The sequence below is a fragment of the Macrosteles quadrilineatus genome, unplaced genomic scaffold, assembly GCF_028750875.1.
Source record: "Macrosteles quadrilineatus isolate MER2022 unplaced genomic scaffold, UCM_ALF_1.0 Scaffold_8__2_contigs__length_117827958, whole genome shotgun sequence".
Taxonomy (NCBI): domain Eukaryota; kingdom Metazoa; phylum Arthropoda; class Insecta; order Hemiptera; family Cicadellidae; genus Macrosteles; species Macrosteles quadrilineatus.
In genome coordinates, this window is record NW_026542601.1 from 66517981 (window position 1) to 66534443 (window position 16463).

General features: G+C 35.6%; 3 protein-coding genes across 3 annotated transcripts in view; 2 read left to right on the plus strand and 1 right to left on the minus strand.

Annotated features, from left to right (window-relative positions):
* LOC129000441 (intraflagellar transport protein 140 homolog) overlaps nucleotides 1-5365 on the minus strand; it is a 39043-nt gene extending 33678 nt beyond the window's left edge. Inside the window, exons 1-4 of the mRNA XM_054427404.1 lie at nucleotides 5257-5365; nucleotides 3164-3314; nucleotides 1844-2068; nucleotides 1363-1521 (exon numbers count right to left, since the gene is read on the minus strand). Of these exons, the coding sequence (XP_054283379.1) occupies nucleotides 1363-1521; nucleotides 1844-2068; nucleotides 3164-3310 (531 nt within the window). The 5' untranslated portion in view covers nucleotides 3311-3314; nucleotides 5257-5365. The remainder of the gene's footprint in view (nucleotides 1-1362; nucleotides 1522-1843; nucleotides 2069-3163; nucleotides 3315-5256) is intronic.
* A 1171-nt stretch (nucleotides 5366-6536) lies between these two features.
* On the plus strand, nucleotides 6537-8484 carry LOC129001609 (AN1-type zinc finger protein 6-like). Its single transcript, XM_054428969.1, has one exon. It carries the CDS (start codon nucleotides 6760-6762, stop codon nucleotides 7294-7296), a length of 537 nt encoding a protein of 178 aa, XP_054284944.1. The 5' UTR covers nucleotides 6537-6759; the 3' UTR covers nucleotides 7297-8484.
* Nucleotides 8485-11620: 3136 nt separating this feature from the next.
* Nucleotides 11621-14254, plus strand: LOC129000442 (uncharacterized protein K02A2.6-like). The gene has a single exon (XM_054427406.1). It carries the CDS (start codon nucleotides 11621-11623, stop codon nucleotides 14252-14254), a length of 2634 nt encoding a protein of 877 aa, XP_054283381.1.
* The last annotated feature ends 2209 nt before the right edge of the window (nucleotides 14255-16463 follow it).

Below are 16463 nucleotides of genomic sequence, written 5' to 3' on the forward strand. Positions count from 1 at the left end.
GCTTAGAGACAGGCCTCTGGAGAAAGCTTAGAATATTACGGAAAGAACGATACCTAACTCGATCCAGTTCAATCCGATTCAGTCAGTCATAGAGCCTTCGCCGTAAACGATGTTTGTGCGTCTTAAACTCGACGCGTGACCCTACACAAAGTGTGTTGTGCGTCTATTTTTTGACGCGTGACCCTCGGAGGGTTAATACTTTTTCAAATTATTTTTATTAGGCCTACCTACAGTTGAGTTTCGATTATAATCTGGCATCAGTACGGTCTGATAAGCATTACATGTAAAGAATAGCCTATAAAAAATAAAATAAACCATTGTAACCATGTTTAGAAATAATTCAATTGATGCAGCTTCTGTTTTCAAACTTGTTCAAGGCTTGAAATTGGTTTTCCATGGAAAGGACTGAACAACAAAGGAAAAATACCACTATTAAAACTGTAAAATATTAGATGAAGCAATTCTAGACAACCCAGCTATAGATCTATGTTTATGTGGTATGTTGTGTACGATTAAATAATTAGGAAATAGTCAATTGCGAGTACCTAGCCTAGCACATATCTCCCAAGTATAGAGAGGGTCGACTTACCTGCTAGGGAGTACAGTCAGAATACTTGGGTATATTACACCATTTCTGGTTTCTTTAATGTTTGCAGGATGATTAGATAACATGGACGGTTAACTAACCGGAAAATTGGGTAAATAAAACTCTACTGTATCCAACAACTTAAAACCGGGTTTTCCTAGGCGCGGAAGTGGAGCAAGGAGAGAGGAACACGGAGAGCGGACTCCTCTTGTCTTAAGTAATTTAATGTTACTGATTTCCTAGAAGCGGAGCGGAATGCCATGTTAATCGCTTTTCCGCTCTCCGCGATCTTCTTCCGCGTCTAGGAAAACCCGACTTAAAACAATCATTTTCTATTAGGCCCTAATTTTTCAGTAGGTATATAATGAGAAAGAATATTGATTTCCCCCTTGAGTTAAGATTCGATTAGAAATTAGTGTGATGAAGTAATATAGTATAGAAAATATAGTTGATTATTATTCTTTTTGTTATTCCCAGATAGTGCTATTCAACAATGTGGCTGAAAATACAATAGTTGAGTAAAATTTTTAATATCAGGAAATATTAATTTAGCATTAGGTGCGAGTTTTTTTTTTCTTTCAACTATAGGATATATAGATATGATGGTAAAAATCCAATAGCACTAGCCTAGATAACTTTATCTCTCAGCAAAGTATTCAAAGCAAATAATGTGACAGAAAACAAGTGAAGTTTTACTACAATTTCTTTCTCATGAGAGTATTATTCAGTTATTGATTTATGGTCTGTAACAGTGAACAAACAATAGTTAGGATTACCTGATCTCCAGCAACAGCTCTCCGTGCCAATCCCGACAGGTCTGGTCCAGGACGAGAAACTCGGAAAACAGCATCACAAGGAATGCTAGGTAACGCCAACTGATAGACTGACTGCAGCTGACAACGTGAATCTAGTCTCCAACCCACCATGAGTCCACTCTGGTGACGGAAACCGTAATCAAATCAGATAGAAAATTCCTTGGGCCTACTTATTTCATGCAGATTTGTACTAAATAACGTCAGTTATTAAGTTAAAATAGGCCTACATCAGTATTCTAACCTTGACTATTTAACATCATTGTCCTCATACATACTTTTAGTTTGTTGTGAACAGAGGTGGAAAAACTCTAAAGAATAAATTAATTATTATATTATCTGTGGTTAATAATATTGTTTTTTCTCTACAAAAAAGTCATCTTCCAGATTTATATATGTTTATATAAATGGTGTTATTTCTTGGCAAATTGTAATAAGTATATACCGCATCCACAGAGACCAGCCGTCCGCCCATCTTGCTCCATTTGAGCACCAGGACGGGTGTGGTGTGAGGCGACGACATCGCCGCAAAGTCTCTCTCTCCATTCCACACACGGAGACTTCCGTCTTCCCATCCAGCCACCAGAGTCTTGCGTACTGGGTGCCACGCAAGTCCCAGTGCCTGGCACGACGGTACGCACACTGGCTGCACATCTGGCACTATCTCTCCCTGTCACAACAGGAAATTTGATAAAATAACATCTTTCTTCAAATAAAAGTGCATTATACATAGGCCTAATTTTTTTTTATTAAATTGTACTTACTGGTCAAATAAACAGTTAACACAACAAAGAAAAAGTAAGGTTTTTATTATTCCTTTGACAAAACATAATTAGGCCTAGTACCTATATTTCATTACCAGGGCATAAAGTGACTCTTTTTGACCCAAGTCAAGTTTTATGATCGAGGTGAAGCCGAGGTCGGAAAATGAGCGAGGTTTAATAAGACACTTTAAGCTCATGTGGTAAACTATATTTATCGTATTGCATCATTAATTAACAAACTAAGCTAGAAAACAAAATAATTTTCATGAAAATATAACCTCTCAAAACGACTTCCAGCTTGTTTTCAGTTCTGCCAAAGCAAATAAGCAGCTGTCAGCTTAAAAGATTCAATCAATTTGTCTATTACCGATGTGTTAGGTACAGTACATTATACCATCGACATGTCGAACGATCCACAAACAATAGGCTAACTCCTTAAATAATAAATAAATCGATAGATAATTTTGATCGATACAATTGCCACAATCAAAATCTACAACTGTTTAAAACAGCTGGTTTTTACTCCCTAGAGAGTAAAAATGCTACTTTAGACCCGCAACGCATGTATTAAAAACGGCTGTTTTTGCTGCAGTATGACGAAAGCATTTTAATAGCATAGAAAAACAAACCAAAATAAACACAAATAAAACAGGTTTTTATAAGGCCAATGACATTCAAAAGTTTAGAACAGAATCATCTTCTTTGGTAACTTTTTCAGTTCACTGTTGATAGTCCACCATTTGACAACATGAATGAGTTGCTGAGAGATAGGTAGATCGCCTGTTAGTTTATAATGTTCAATCTTATGGGGTAGACTTCTGTATCTGTTCCTGTTGGCACAAACATATAGCCTATAGGCCTTACGATCGATATTTTCATTCGGTTGTTTTTGCCAACAGATACGGAAGTCTACCCCTTATATGTACATAAACTTAGGCTGCTAGATGTACATCATGTGCATCTAACATAAAAAAAAAAACAAAATAACAACTAAAACTTACTTGATCATTGCATATATTGACACAGCCACCCTGCTCAATACTGTAGGATGCAATGGCTAAGAAAGGGTGTTGTGGATGCCATTCCACTGCAGTTGTAGTAGAGCTTATATCTTCTATCTTTACTCGATAATCAAAATAGAGCGTCATTTATCTAAAAAAACATAAATGTTAGGCTATCCAAGTGTACCTAAATACTCAGGGTGAACGTACATTATATTGTTAATTCTCCGACTTCTATGGTAACCTAGCATAGAGGTTGAATTAAACACAGTGTGGGATGTTTGTTTATAAGTGTGTGGGATATTAGTATTGTAGGAAGGCCTATTTTATAAGTATGTACAATAGTTTGAATACTTCTTCAGGTGTGTAAATGAGTGAAGAGTAATGTGATAAGTAAATTAAACATTAAGTTACCTATTATTCTCATCAAACATTAGTGATAAGTGTGATGTGAGTAACTTAGCAATAACTAAGCACTCACTGGGCACTCCTTAGTGCAATTTCTGAAGAGGAAGGAGATAGATATGTTGGCGAGTTGTCGACTTGCAAGCATCCAGTACAGTAACTCCAGTATTGATTCCAAACTATTAGAAAGAGAAATATACGACCAAATCATAAATCACCTAGAAACAAACAACCTACTCACAAACTGTCAACATGGCTTCCGGAAGAAACGAGGAACAAATACCGCAATTGCAGAACTCTGCGAAGACATAACAAGTATTTGGGAAGACAGAAAAAATGCATCGGGACTTTTCTTAGACCTTCAAAAAGCGTTTGACTCATTGGACTGGGATATACTTCTACAAAAGCTAAAAAAAGTACATATTGAAGGAGAAGCATTGGCACTAATAAAAAACTATCTTGACCATAGGTACCAATATGTTGAAACCGATCAGCAAGTGAACAACATAATTATAACAACCAAATCACCACTTAAACAGAATACAAAAGGCATTCCTCAAGGCTCCATACTTGGCCCACTTTTCCTCCTGATATATATAAATGATGTACCGGAAAAATTATCAAAAGAATTCAAATGTATTCTATTTGCAGATGATACCACCATAATAATACCTACAGATAGAAATAAAAATAACCAACAACTCATAACCACAGCAGTAAGTTAGAACAAGCAACAACAATATGCAACAACCTAAATTTAAAACTTAATACCAGTAAAACTACACACATTAATTTCAAACCAAGCAACAACCTAGAAGATCAAAGCGACTGGACCAACATCAGTATCACAACGCAAGAAACCACTAAATTCCTGGGAATAATTGTTGATAAAAATTTATCCTGGCAGCAACACATCGAACATCTGTGTAAAAAACTGGCCTCTGCACACTATGGCATCAAACGAATCCGCACCATAACCGACGAAGAAACCTCCAGAATAGCCTACTTCTCGCTTTTTGCTTCTCACCTGAGTTACGGAATTGCAACATGGGGATCATCATCTGCAAACAATATGGACAAACTACTTATCCTACAAAAGAAAGTACTACGGACGATATGCAGGACACACTATCTGGAACATTGTAGACCCCTATTCATCCAGCTCAAAATCCCCACCGTTTTCTCACAATACATCCTAGAAACCATAATCCTAGCAAAAAAATCCAATCCAACACTCCGGTCACATTATCATAATCACAACACCAGACACAAAAACAATATAAACCTGCCACAACACAGACTAAAAAAATTCAGCAACACCCCAAACATACACAGGATCTAAATACATAAATCTTCTGCCAGAAAAAATTAAAAACATTTCAAATCATACCACATTTGTAAAGACACTAAAAAACTACCTTATAAACAAACCCTATTACTCAACGAAGGAATACATACAAGAACACACTTACACACACCTACACTGGGCTAGCTGAAAGGCTGCCAAGAAGATGAAGAAGGAGAAATTTTGACGATTCCCCGATCTGAGGATTGTGGTGAAGAAAGAAGATGTAAAAGGTAAAAGGTAAAAGTACATATCCTGCAAATGCAAAGTCAATAGGCTCAAGATTAAAGTCTAACCTAAGCTAATGAAGTACGATAATGGACAAAATTGTAATTAAGTTTACCTGGCAAATATTGATATAAAATTAACCTAGTAGACTAATAGTCATGAAATTGCATTGTTCATAAAAAATTAAATTGCGATACTGTACTACGACAAATTTACTAATCGTGTGAGAGGTGTGACACTAAACTTGTATAAGTTGTCAGCTTTACTTTCAACTTTTGACATGTCGTGTGTAAACAAACAAACATAAAGAATGTTATGTTATGTTGTTATAGCAACGCATAGAGTAAGAGTATACCTTACTAGACTGTGTAATTTCGATATAGGTGGCCGTGATAGATTCCAGGATTAGCGTAGATTAAAGATTAATTTACTTCTTTAATTTATGATTATAAGCTATTCAAATTCTAATACCCATACACCCATACCTGCAGTCAATATTTATTTTATAATACATACCAATAGACATCTCCAGTATTTTAGACTAGAGACATGATAATACATTTCTCCTAAATATCTGTAACAATACCAAGTAGATGAAGATAATCTGATTTTTTTAAACACATAAACAACATGGATGTCAGCAACAAAATAAGTCTAAGTTTCCAGAAAATAGTAGAAAAATTACCAAGGCATAGTTAAGATAAAGCTTGGAATATTGTGAGAGCTAGATATTATAATCTATATGGGTATTTATGTGATCAATAACAATTATATTTATTCGGAATTAAATGTACAGTACTTGGAACCACGAAATGATAATTAACAGCTGTTTCTAAGGAATATGTTGGCCTTAGTCACTAACAAGACTACAAGATCGCGCCACTCATCCTACACTCATCTCCATCACGGCCACCTAGCAAGGCCCCACACTAGTTTTTCTAGGGGGGGGGGCCTTCACCTAGGCAGCCGGGTATCTATTCATACTTGGCTTCAAATACCTACTTTTTATGGTCGCCATTTTGTTTGAAAAGAATTAAAAAGTATAAAGAGTATTCTCATTTCATCATTCTCACGTGGTCATTGTTTTTTTTTAATTTTTAGCGAATTTCCCTATTGGGAAGTAGCATGGCCACCAAAAAATCACTCGATAGTCTTATTTTTTTACATGGTGGAAGACCATGATTTTTTCTATCTATGCTATAAAGTATTCGTTATTATATCACGGATATCATAATATTATGCATATAATTATCATATACATATCACGGAGGAGATACCTCCCCCCCACCATCACTTTCCGTATGGTTGGCAATGTTGTTGGTTGAATCATCTAATCAAAGTTCTCATTATTATTCTTCTGCTTCTCTGAAAATTCCATTGTAGACTCTGACATTTTGTCTTTGACTAGTTCTTTTCAGCCAGGTTAGTTTATGATTTAGATTATTTTTGTTGTATTTTAATTTATATTTTTCACATTTCTTCAATTTTTACAACAATGAATCAGTGTTTATGATAGAGAACTTGTAAATTTTTACGCAATTGATTCACCCTACACAAAGAAGTAGGGCCATATTGACAGATTAGATAAGTTTACACCATACTTACAAGGCCCATAAGAATGGAGGGTGAAAGCCATTCAATGCGATTATGTTCATCGGGATGTGGTTTCTTTGGAAGCCCAGCTACAGATGGAATGTGTTCCAAGTGCTTTAAGGATTCATTGAAGAAGAAACAGCAGTCACCAGATGTAAATGTATCATCCTCACCATCTCCTGCTCCAAACTCAAGTTTAACAGACACTGGCAAGGAGCCTACCCCTAAGACGCCTACTAAATCTACAATAGATTCTTCTATTTCCAAAGATACCGAGGAAGGTGCTACAGCTGGCACCTCAATGGCCCTCAGCAGTGAAGAGGCTGGCGGAAGTAATGAAAACAAAAGTGACTCGGAAGTATTGAAGAAGAAAAACCGTTGTGCCCTGTGCCGTAAAAAGGTAGGACTTACAGGCTTTGACTGTCGTTGTGGTGGTCTATATTGTTCAGCACACCGCTATTCCGATAAACATGATTGCAAATTTGACTACCGTGAGCTTGGAGTACAAGAAATTCGCCGCAAAAATCCAGTTGTTACCGGACAAAAGATCCAAAAGATTTGAAACAATTTCCACAAATCCACAAGGTGTTGTATATAGGCCTAAATGTTGATTTTAAAGACTCTTTTTGTTACTACGGGTACCTATTCATATTATAACCGACTTGGAACTTTAATAGAGTTTTTTGATTCACTAAGTGTCTATATGGACTCTTTTATATTGATTGTAAATTAGTTCTAGATTAATGTGGTCATAACCAAGATTATTCATCATTAAATCTGGTTGATGACTTCCCTAGTGCGGTAACATGTGTTAGAACCGATAGACCAAACTTAAGTTAGGCTACATCATGTTACTCTCAGTCGCAATAGACATTTTAATCTTACTTGAAGATTTTTCCTTTGTAAATAATTTGTACCTAGCCAATAATGTTTTTTGAGTTCTTAAGTTGAAGCTAACTTATAGGACCCTAGCCTAGTTTTCTGTGCTATCACACAATAATCACTTGTCAAATTTGCATTAGGCCCTAACTTACTACCGTACACCAAAGCCTAATGTGGTTTATGATCGATGTAAATTTTAACTTGTACCAGAGACCCAGTTTTCCGTTGGATTATCATTTTTTTACTGTAACCGATGACTCAACGCAAATCTAAGTAAGTTATGAAACCTTCTCTCAAGTAATAGATTCACTAGCTTAAATTATGTTTGATGTTCATTTCAACTCTGGTTTAAATTTTACGTTGTGGCCAACAAATAATTTGCAATAGCCTAGATTGAGTGGTTACAGTGCAGGGTACAATGCTTACTGGTACCGACACAGGTAAAATAATTGTAAAGTACACATTTCATTAATGTTAGTAAGACGAAGACTTGTAACTTACCTAATAATATGTTTTTTTACATTATTTTTTTGTTATTTGAATGAAATTGTAATTATAATCAAAGGATTTTTGTACATAGGTAGTAATCCACAAAAAAATAAGTTAAACATTTTTTTCAATATTTGGCAACTCCATAAGTTAATAGTAAATGTTTGTTTTGAGTGTTTTAAGGCCTATATAGACTAGTGTGGTCATATTTTGCAGTTTAAGACATATATACTTATTTTTTTATCATTGTTTATAATTTTTATTTTAGTTGACAGAACATTGAGTTAAGGTGTTACCATATTCTTCTTATTTGTTCGTTGGCCTTGCCTGGAGAGTGTTTGGCAATTTGTTGTTTATTTACTTAGAATAAATTGATATGTAAAAATTATGTTATTATTATTGCCTTAAGTCAATCTTAGTTAAAACTATTAAGCATAGCTAAATAAAAAATACGAGAAATGTTTGAAGCAGGGCCGCAAAGTATGCAGCATTATCCAAGCACCGTTTACCAACAAGTGAGTGACTAAATTGAGTACGTTTTCACTCTCCGATCAGTCTGTTTGTTTCTATGGTGTACGTAAAAGACTGACGTGAAGCAGGAAACGACAAGCACTGCTGTTTGTCAAATTACGAGTAGACAGATACCCATCGACACTAGTCGTTTAAAAAGCTGCTTCGGTGCTTGGTGAATGCAGCATGTGCGGATGCGCCTTTTTAAATAAAATAAAATACATCTGGTCTCATCTATAATCAGCATTTGGTGCCTTTGACTTAACTTGTCTTTAAGTTATATAAACTAAAAAATTATAGCCTACGTTAAAAATAACTAAATAGCCTAAGGATTTAATAAAAGAGACTTTAAACAAAGAGATTCATGGAATGTAAATGCAATATAAAATCCAAGACTACAAACTTAATAATTTATGTAGTCTATAGTCTTTTATATAGCCTATAGTAATTTTTTTATTTGATGACTCCATACTGCCATTGTGGGCAGGCCTATTTTGTATTTACGGCTGCGCTTACATTGTAGGCACGCTTATAGGGCAAGTTAAATGGTGGCTCATGCTTGCGGAAGCGTGTCGTTGCTGATGTTGTGGTTATACTAGAGCAGAGCAACCAAGAACAAGTGGTCGCTCCCCCCACCACTAAACGCAGTAGGCCTACATCACGGATCAGTCAAAGTGGAGATATCAGATGATGAGGACATTGTGCTTGAAAATGGAGTTAAACTTACATATCCGAAAGAGCTAAAGGGGAACGGGAAACTGTAGGAGTCGATGTAATGTTAACTGGTATAATTATTTTATACATCATAACTATAGGCCTACTAACTAAAAGAGTATAATTTTAATAAGCCTAGAGGAGCTTAGTTTTTTTATCATAGCATTATTACAGGTCTATTCTGGCAGGAAAATCAATTCAATATAACCTAGATATTATTTTGGTTGACAAGTTAAAATCCATTTGCAAATAGCGTTTAAATAAAGATAGTGCAGTAACTATAAAACATTTATAAAAGCAGAACTGCATCAATCCAGGCCTCAGTCGAAACGGCACACGGAAGATTTCTCAGGTGCCGTTTGACGTCACTAACTGCTGACGTCACTTTGAGGGAACACCAATACCGCAACGATACGGTTACAGCCATCGGCCTCGGTGGTGCAGTGGATAGAGTAGCGGGCTGATAATCCGTATGTTCCGGGTTCGAATCCCGCCGGCGGCACTAACTTTTTATCAACATTTTTTTCATATCAGCAAGTTTGGTTGGTTTGGTTATGTTATGACAGTTTAATTTTATAATTAAAAAATCATAAAATTGAATTTTGGGCAATTATAATTTTATTTTATGAACAAAACTATTTTTTAGATTAGTAAACCTTTATTCGATTTTTCCATTATCAGCACGTTTGGTTAGGTTATGACAGTTTAATTTAATAATAGAAAATTATAAAATTGTCTGTTTCTTCAGACGCAGCAGTTAGTGACGTCAGCAGTTAGTGACGTCAAACGGCACCTGAGAAATCTTCCGTGTGCCCCACCGGGCCTCAGTATCCATGTTGTGTGCTGTTTGGTATTTTTATAATTGCTATCATATGTTGCATATTTGATGTTTGTTTTTATTGTATTGTTGTTTTGAGCTTGAAGACTTACTTTTGGGATCTTGGCTAATAAAGTATCTATGTTTAACTGTGGTGTGAGTTTTACCTTTCACTTCATGGTGTCAGGTTAAATAAACTTTTGTGGAGAAGAAAGAACTAAGCATGGCTGAAGCAGTGAGTAGTACAATTAGTACAGTTCAATACCAACTTGTCACACCTGAACCTTTCAATTTCAGGGAACCTTCTGAATGGCCTAGATGGATAAGAAAATTTGAAAGGTTTAGATTAGCTTCAGGATTAGACAGTAAGAGTGGGGAAAATCAGGTTAATATGCTTTTATACTGTCTAGGAGATGAAGGAGAAGACCTTCTAACATCTTTCGGATTAAAAGATGAAGAATTACAGAGTTATGACACTGTCAAGGGTAGATTTGAGTCTTACTTAGGTTTCAAAATCAATATTGTATATGAGAGAGCTAAATTTCTAAAAAGACGTCAGTCTGAGGAGGAACCTGTTGATTCTTTTATAAATAGTTTACACAAACTGGCAGAGCGATGTAAACTTGGGGAATTAAAAGATGAACTAATTAGAGATTTGATAGTAATTGGGGTAAATGATGATAAACTTTCTCAAAATTTACAGTTGGATGAAAAATTAACTTTAAGTACAGCAATTTTGAAAGCAAGACAAGCAGAGAGTTTAAAACAACAACAAAAAGTAGTGAGGGAATCACCAGAAATTGAGTTTGTCAATAAGGGGATTAATCAATCCACTAAACATCGGTTTAGGGACAGTTCTTGCAATAAAAGTCAAGATCAAAGCTTTTCAAAGAAAGGTAAATGTAACAAATGTGGATTTGTTGGTCATCACAATAGCAATGATTGTCCTGCCAATCAGTCTACATGTTTCAGATGTGGAATAAAGGGACACTATGTGAGATGTTGTACCAAAGGATTTGAAGTGAGAGAAATTAATAAAAGTAATGAACCATTAGAAAAACCTAAAACCTATTTAGGGGAATTGACCATAGAAGAGGTTGGAGGACAAAATCCTTGTAAAGTAAAACTTAATGTCAAGGGGCATGATATTTATTTTAAGTTAGACACTGGAGCAGATGTTTCTATAATTGGATATGATCTTTGCAAGGAATTAAAACTGGAAACGAGTGAAACAAGTAAAATATTATTTGGTCCGGGGAAAACTAGGTTGAAAGTGGTTGGTAAGATCGTTGCTACTTTGGTTTTTAGAAATAAATCTATTGTAGAAGATATTTACGTCATTGAGCAACAACCTACTCCACTTTTAAGTAGAAATGCAATGTTGAAATTAAACCTAATTCAGTTCAACATAGATTCGATTTTCTCTAACCAAATATTTTCTCAGTTTTCTGATGTTTTTGGTTCTATTGGTGAAATGAAAGGGGAAAACTACAGAATTGCACTAACACAAAATGCTCGTCCCTTTGCTGTGGCAGCCCCTCGTAGAGTGTCCGCTCCATTATTGAGCAAAGTCAAAGAAGAATTGGATCGACTGCATTCTGAGGGAATAATTGAGCCAGTGGTAGAACCAACAGACTGGTGTGCACCAATTGTTGTTGTACCGCGTAAGACAGGTGATAGAGTGAGGCTATGTGTTGATTATACCGAACTCAACAAAAGCATTCAGAGAGAAAGGTGGCAACTACCAACTGTAGAAGAAAGTCTAAGTAAATTAGAAGGCGGACAAATATTTTCATTACTAGACGCTACAAATGGATTTCTTCAAGTTCCCTTACATCATGAAAGTTACAAGCTTACGACTTTTATAACTCCTTTTGGGCGATTCTTTTTCAAGAGGTTACCATTCGGTATTAATTCTGGCCCAGAGGTTTACCAGAAGAGGATATACCAAGTTTTGGATGGACTGGATGGGGTAGTAAACCAAGCAGATGATATACTTGTGGTCGGTAGAACACAGGAAGAACATGACCATCGACTAGCAAATGTATTACAAAGATTGAGAGAACACAATGTTACACTTAATAAAGATAAATGTAACATTAATGTGAACAGAGTTAAATTTCTAGGACATTTGATTGAAAATGGATTGATAAAGCCTGATCCTGAGAAAGTGGAGGCCATTATGAAAATGCAAACCCCAAATAATGTTAACGAGCTTCGGCAATTTCTTGGCATGGTTAATTATTTGATGAAGTTTATTCCTAACTTGGCTGAAGTTACAGCTCCATTGCGAATTTTACTTAAGAAAGGTTATCAGTGGGTTTGGTCTGACGTTCAAAAGAGTGCTTGGGATAAAATTAAATCCCTAATTTCTTCAAATCCAGTTCTGGTGTCTTACAACAAAAATCGTAAAACCAGAGTTGCAGCTGATGCCTCGTCATTTGGCCTAGGAGGGGTGATTGAACAATTTGTGGATGGAAAGTGGAAACCAATCACCTATGCATCGAGATCTTTATCACCGACAGAGATGCGTTATGCTCAGATAGAAAAGGAGGCACTGGCACTGACTTGGGCATGTGAGAGATTTTCACAGTATGTTTTAGGAACCGAGTTTGAACTTATGACTGACCATAAACCTTTAGTTCAGGTGCTTGGAAGTAAACAAATCGCTAGTTTATCGGCAAGACTTCAGCGGTTAAGAATGAGAATGGCTTGTTTTAGATATAAAGTAACATATGTGAAAGGAAAGGAATTTTATGTACCAGATGTTTTGTCTAGGAACCCCATTAAGTCAAATGAAGAACATGAAGACATATTGGAACAAGATTTGTTTGTTCAGAGTATTTTAGATGCTATTCCTTGTTCTGACAAAAGGCTCAAGGAAATCAAAGAAGCTCAGGATACTGATGAGGAATGCGGAAGAATTAAATCCTGGATTGTGAATAACAATTGGAATAAAAATTCGGTGTATTGGAAGTACAGGACTGATCTAAACATCAGTAAAGGATTCCTCCTTTTAGGCACAAGACTGTTTATTCCAAAATCGTTGAGAAAGGAAATACTGAGTAAAATACATGAAGGTCACATGGGAATTGTCAAATGTCGAAGGCGAGTGTATGAATCGGTGTGGTGGCCTGGCTGCTCAACAGATATTGCTACACTTGTAACAAATTGTCCAGTTTGCTTGGAGCAAAGAAGTAACAAATCAGAACTATTACTGTTGACTGAACTACCAAAAAATCCCTGGGAGTCTTTAGGTATTGATCTTTTGAAATGTAATGCAAAATGGTATTTAGTTGTGCAAGATTACTATTCTAGATTTCTTGAACTGGTTTATGTGGATGCATTGACTACTGGAGCTGTGGTTGCTAGATTGAAAAATATATTTGCTCGACATGGAGTACCATATGTGGTAAGAGCTGATGGAGGTCCGCAATTTACTTCTCAGGATTTTAAAAATTTTGCTGAAGAATATGGTTTCCGTATAGTGACATCAAGCCCAAGGTATCCACAATCAAACGGAGAAGCAGAAAAAGCAGTTGACATAGCGAAGCGGATTCTAACGAAATGTAGTGATCCAAATCTTGGATTGTTAGAATATAGAAATACACCCTTAGAGTCTGGTCTTTCACCTGCAGAGTTACTTTATTCACGGAAGCTCCGATCAACATTACCGTCAATAAATAACTTCAGACAGGTAACAAGGGAAAGATTGCAAAAGTTTAAAGAGAAGGATTTTTCAATCAAGGAAAGAAATAAGAGAAACTACGATGTAAGGAAAGGTGTAAGAGATCTTTCACAGCTTGATCAAAATGACAAAGTTTGGATTCCAGATTTAAAACGTTATGGACATGTTGAGAATAAATCAAATCATCCTCGGTCCTACCTGATAAATACACAGGCAGGGAAGATCAGAAGGAACAGGAGACATATAATAGCTGTGCATAGGCCTATTGAAAATGGTGGAAATAGATTTGAACACCAATACCAAGAAGACCAAGGAACTGAAACTGATGCTGGACATAATTACAATAGCAATGAAAATGACAGACCTAAAAGAAGTGTAAAACCACCTCTTAGATACAGTGATTCAGATTTTTACAAATAAACTAAAAAAAAGAGAAAAGAGAAGATGTGCTGTTTGGTATTTTTATAATTGCTATCATATGTTGCATATTTGATGTTTGTTTTTATTGTATTGTTGTTTTGAGCTTGAAGACTTACTTTTGGGATCTTGGCTAATAAAGTATCTATGTTTAACTGTGGTGTGAGTTTTACCTTTCACTTCATGTTGAACAATTTAAAAACATATAACAACATTTAAATACCCCCGCCGCAGCAAACCTGCAGACTAAGCGAATTTCCATTTGACTGATTGGATTTACACTGAAATGTCTACTTAAAAATAAATATAACATTTATTCTTGATTTAAATAGAATTAGTTTAACAAGTACTTAGGTTTGCTGCATCAGGGAGGGTAAAACTGTTTTTTTTTGTAAAATGTGAATAGTTAGTAAGGAATAAAAACATTTTCCAAATTTGATCAAAATATGTTCACAAACAAGCAAACTACAACAACAGTTTACTTATTCTCCATAAGAATAACATGGGAATTTTAAATTTACAATTTTTTGGAATTTTCTCCGTAACCATTAGGCGCATAATAACGCTTCAATATACTAAATTATTTGTTTTTTTAAGCTCTACAAAATGGTTTGGAAAGAAATTGCTAAATTTTATGTTTTTTGGGTTAAAAATGGGAAAAACCTATTTTTACCCCATAAAACCCCCCGTAAACCCCCGTTCCCATGGTCCGATCATGCTGGATCGCGAACTCGTTCAAATAAATGTACGTTTACACGTTTGTACCAAATTTCATCAAAATCGGATCATTTTTGCTCGAGTTATCGCGCTGACGGACACATATATATATATATATATATAAATATATATATATATATGAATTTGAACGGATGGTGTTTTTGGCCTCTAGGGACCTCAAAACGAAAAAAAAATTCGGTCCCGCGTCCAGGTCTTACCATGAGTACTACGGTAATAGCTTATTCCCTATATGGGAAATTCGCTAATAAAAAAGAACAACAGGTTTCAGATGTAACCAGGGAGATGCTACTTTGTCAGTGAACCACAAAAACTGAGGCACGCTTAAAAAAACAAATTTTCTTTAGTGATTTGAGAGGCGCAAGCTTGTCCCTGCGTGCACTTTGCTGGTGGTCAGCATCGTAATCACGACTTTGCAAGACGCCGCAGGTTTACAGTAATCTGTTACAATTTTGTTTCAAAGGGCAAGCTTGGCCAAGCGTGCGTCACCATTTTACTTGCCCGAGCGTGCCTCCAATTTAAACGCAGCCTAACAAGCATTAGAAAGTCCCATTAGCTACATACATAGAGTAGGCTGAATTTCCTACCTTAATGTTAACTGGCACATTTACTTATGGTACGAAAGTTCAAGTAAAGAGTTGGATCTAGTGTTTAATGAGGATGGGAATCTTTTCTAAAAGCCAAGTCTCATAATTTTATACATTACATTTACAAAGACATTGGAGCTACAATATATCATTGGAAAGCAACTCTTGGCTTTTACCAACTTTAACAACTTTTTTTTACAATCTTCAACATAGGGGAGCGGCGAGGTTATAGTGTGTCGTAGAGAGTATGTTTTATTACTCCCAAGGCTAGCAGCACTTCATATGCACATAGTAGAGCTGAGACGGTAGCAAGTCAAGAGGCTGAATAGCCTACAGTACTTGGAATACACAGTGCCTAGTCATTAATCTTGCACCTAATTCCTCCTAATATGACGGCCCAATTTACTAGTCTTGTTTTTATCTGATTAAGTGTAAAGCTGAGCTTATGGTGAAAACAGTAAAATACTGTGCAGTCCTACAGCAACCGTTCCGAGAACTTTCGGTCAGGCGACCCAACTACATCCTCGGCATTTATTTGCTTAGAGTTCCAGGGTATGAAGTTAAATAATGTATTTAAATACCATTTATGATTTAGGTAAAGATCAAAATACCATTTTCCAAAAACAAGTATTTATTTACAAATATGTAAATACTGTAGGTTTAAAATTAAAAAAATAAACATCCTACTACTAAAAGCAAAACTACTAACTGAATTAAAGTAAATACATATCTACTACCTAAAGCTAAATTTGGATATGAAACATATCATCTATTTATATTTTAAATTTAGTTTTTATTACTAATACACATTAATCTTACTTATCATTGGTAATTCTTGTCCAGTAAAACTAGAACTTGCTTGTGGTTTCAATGCAAAAATAAGAGTACTA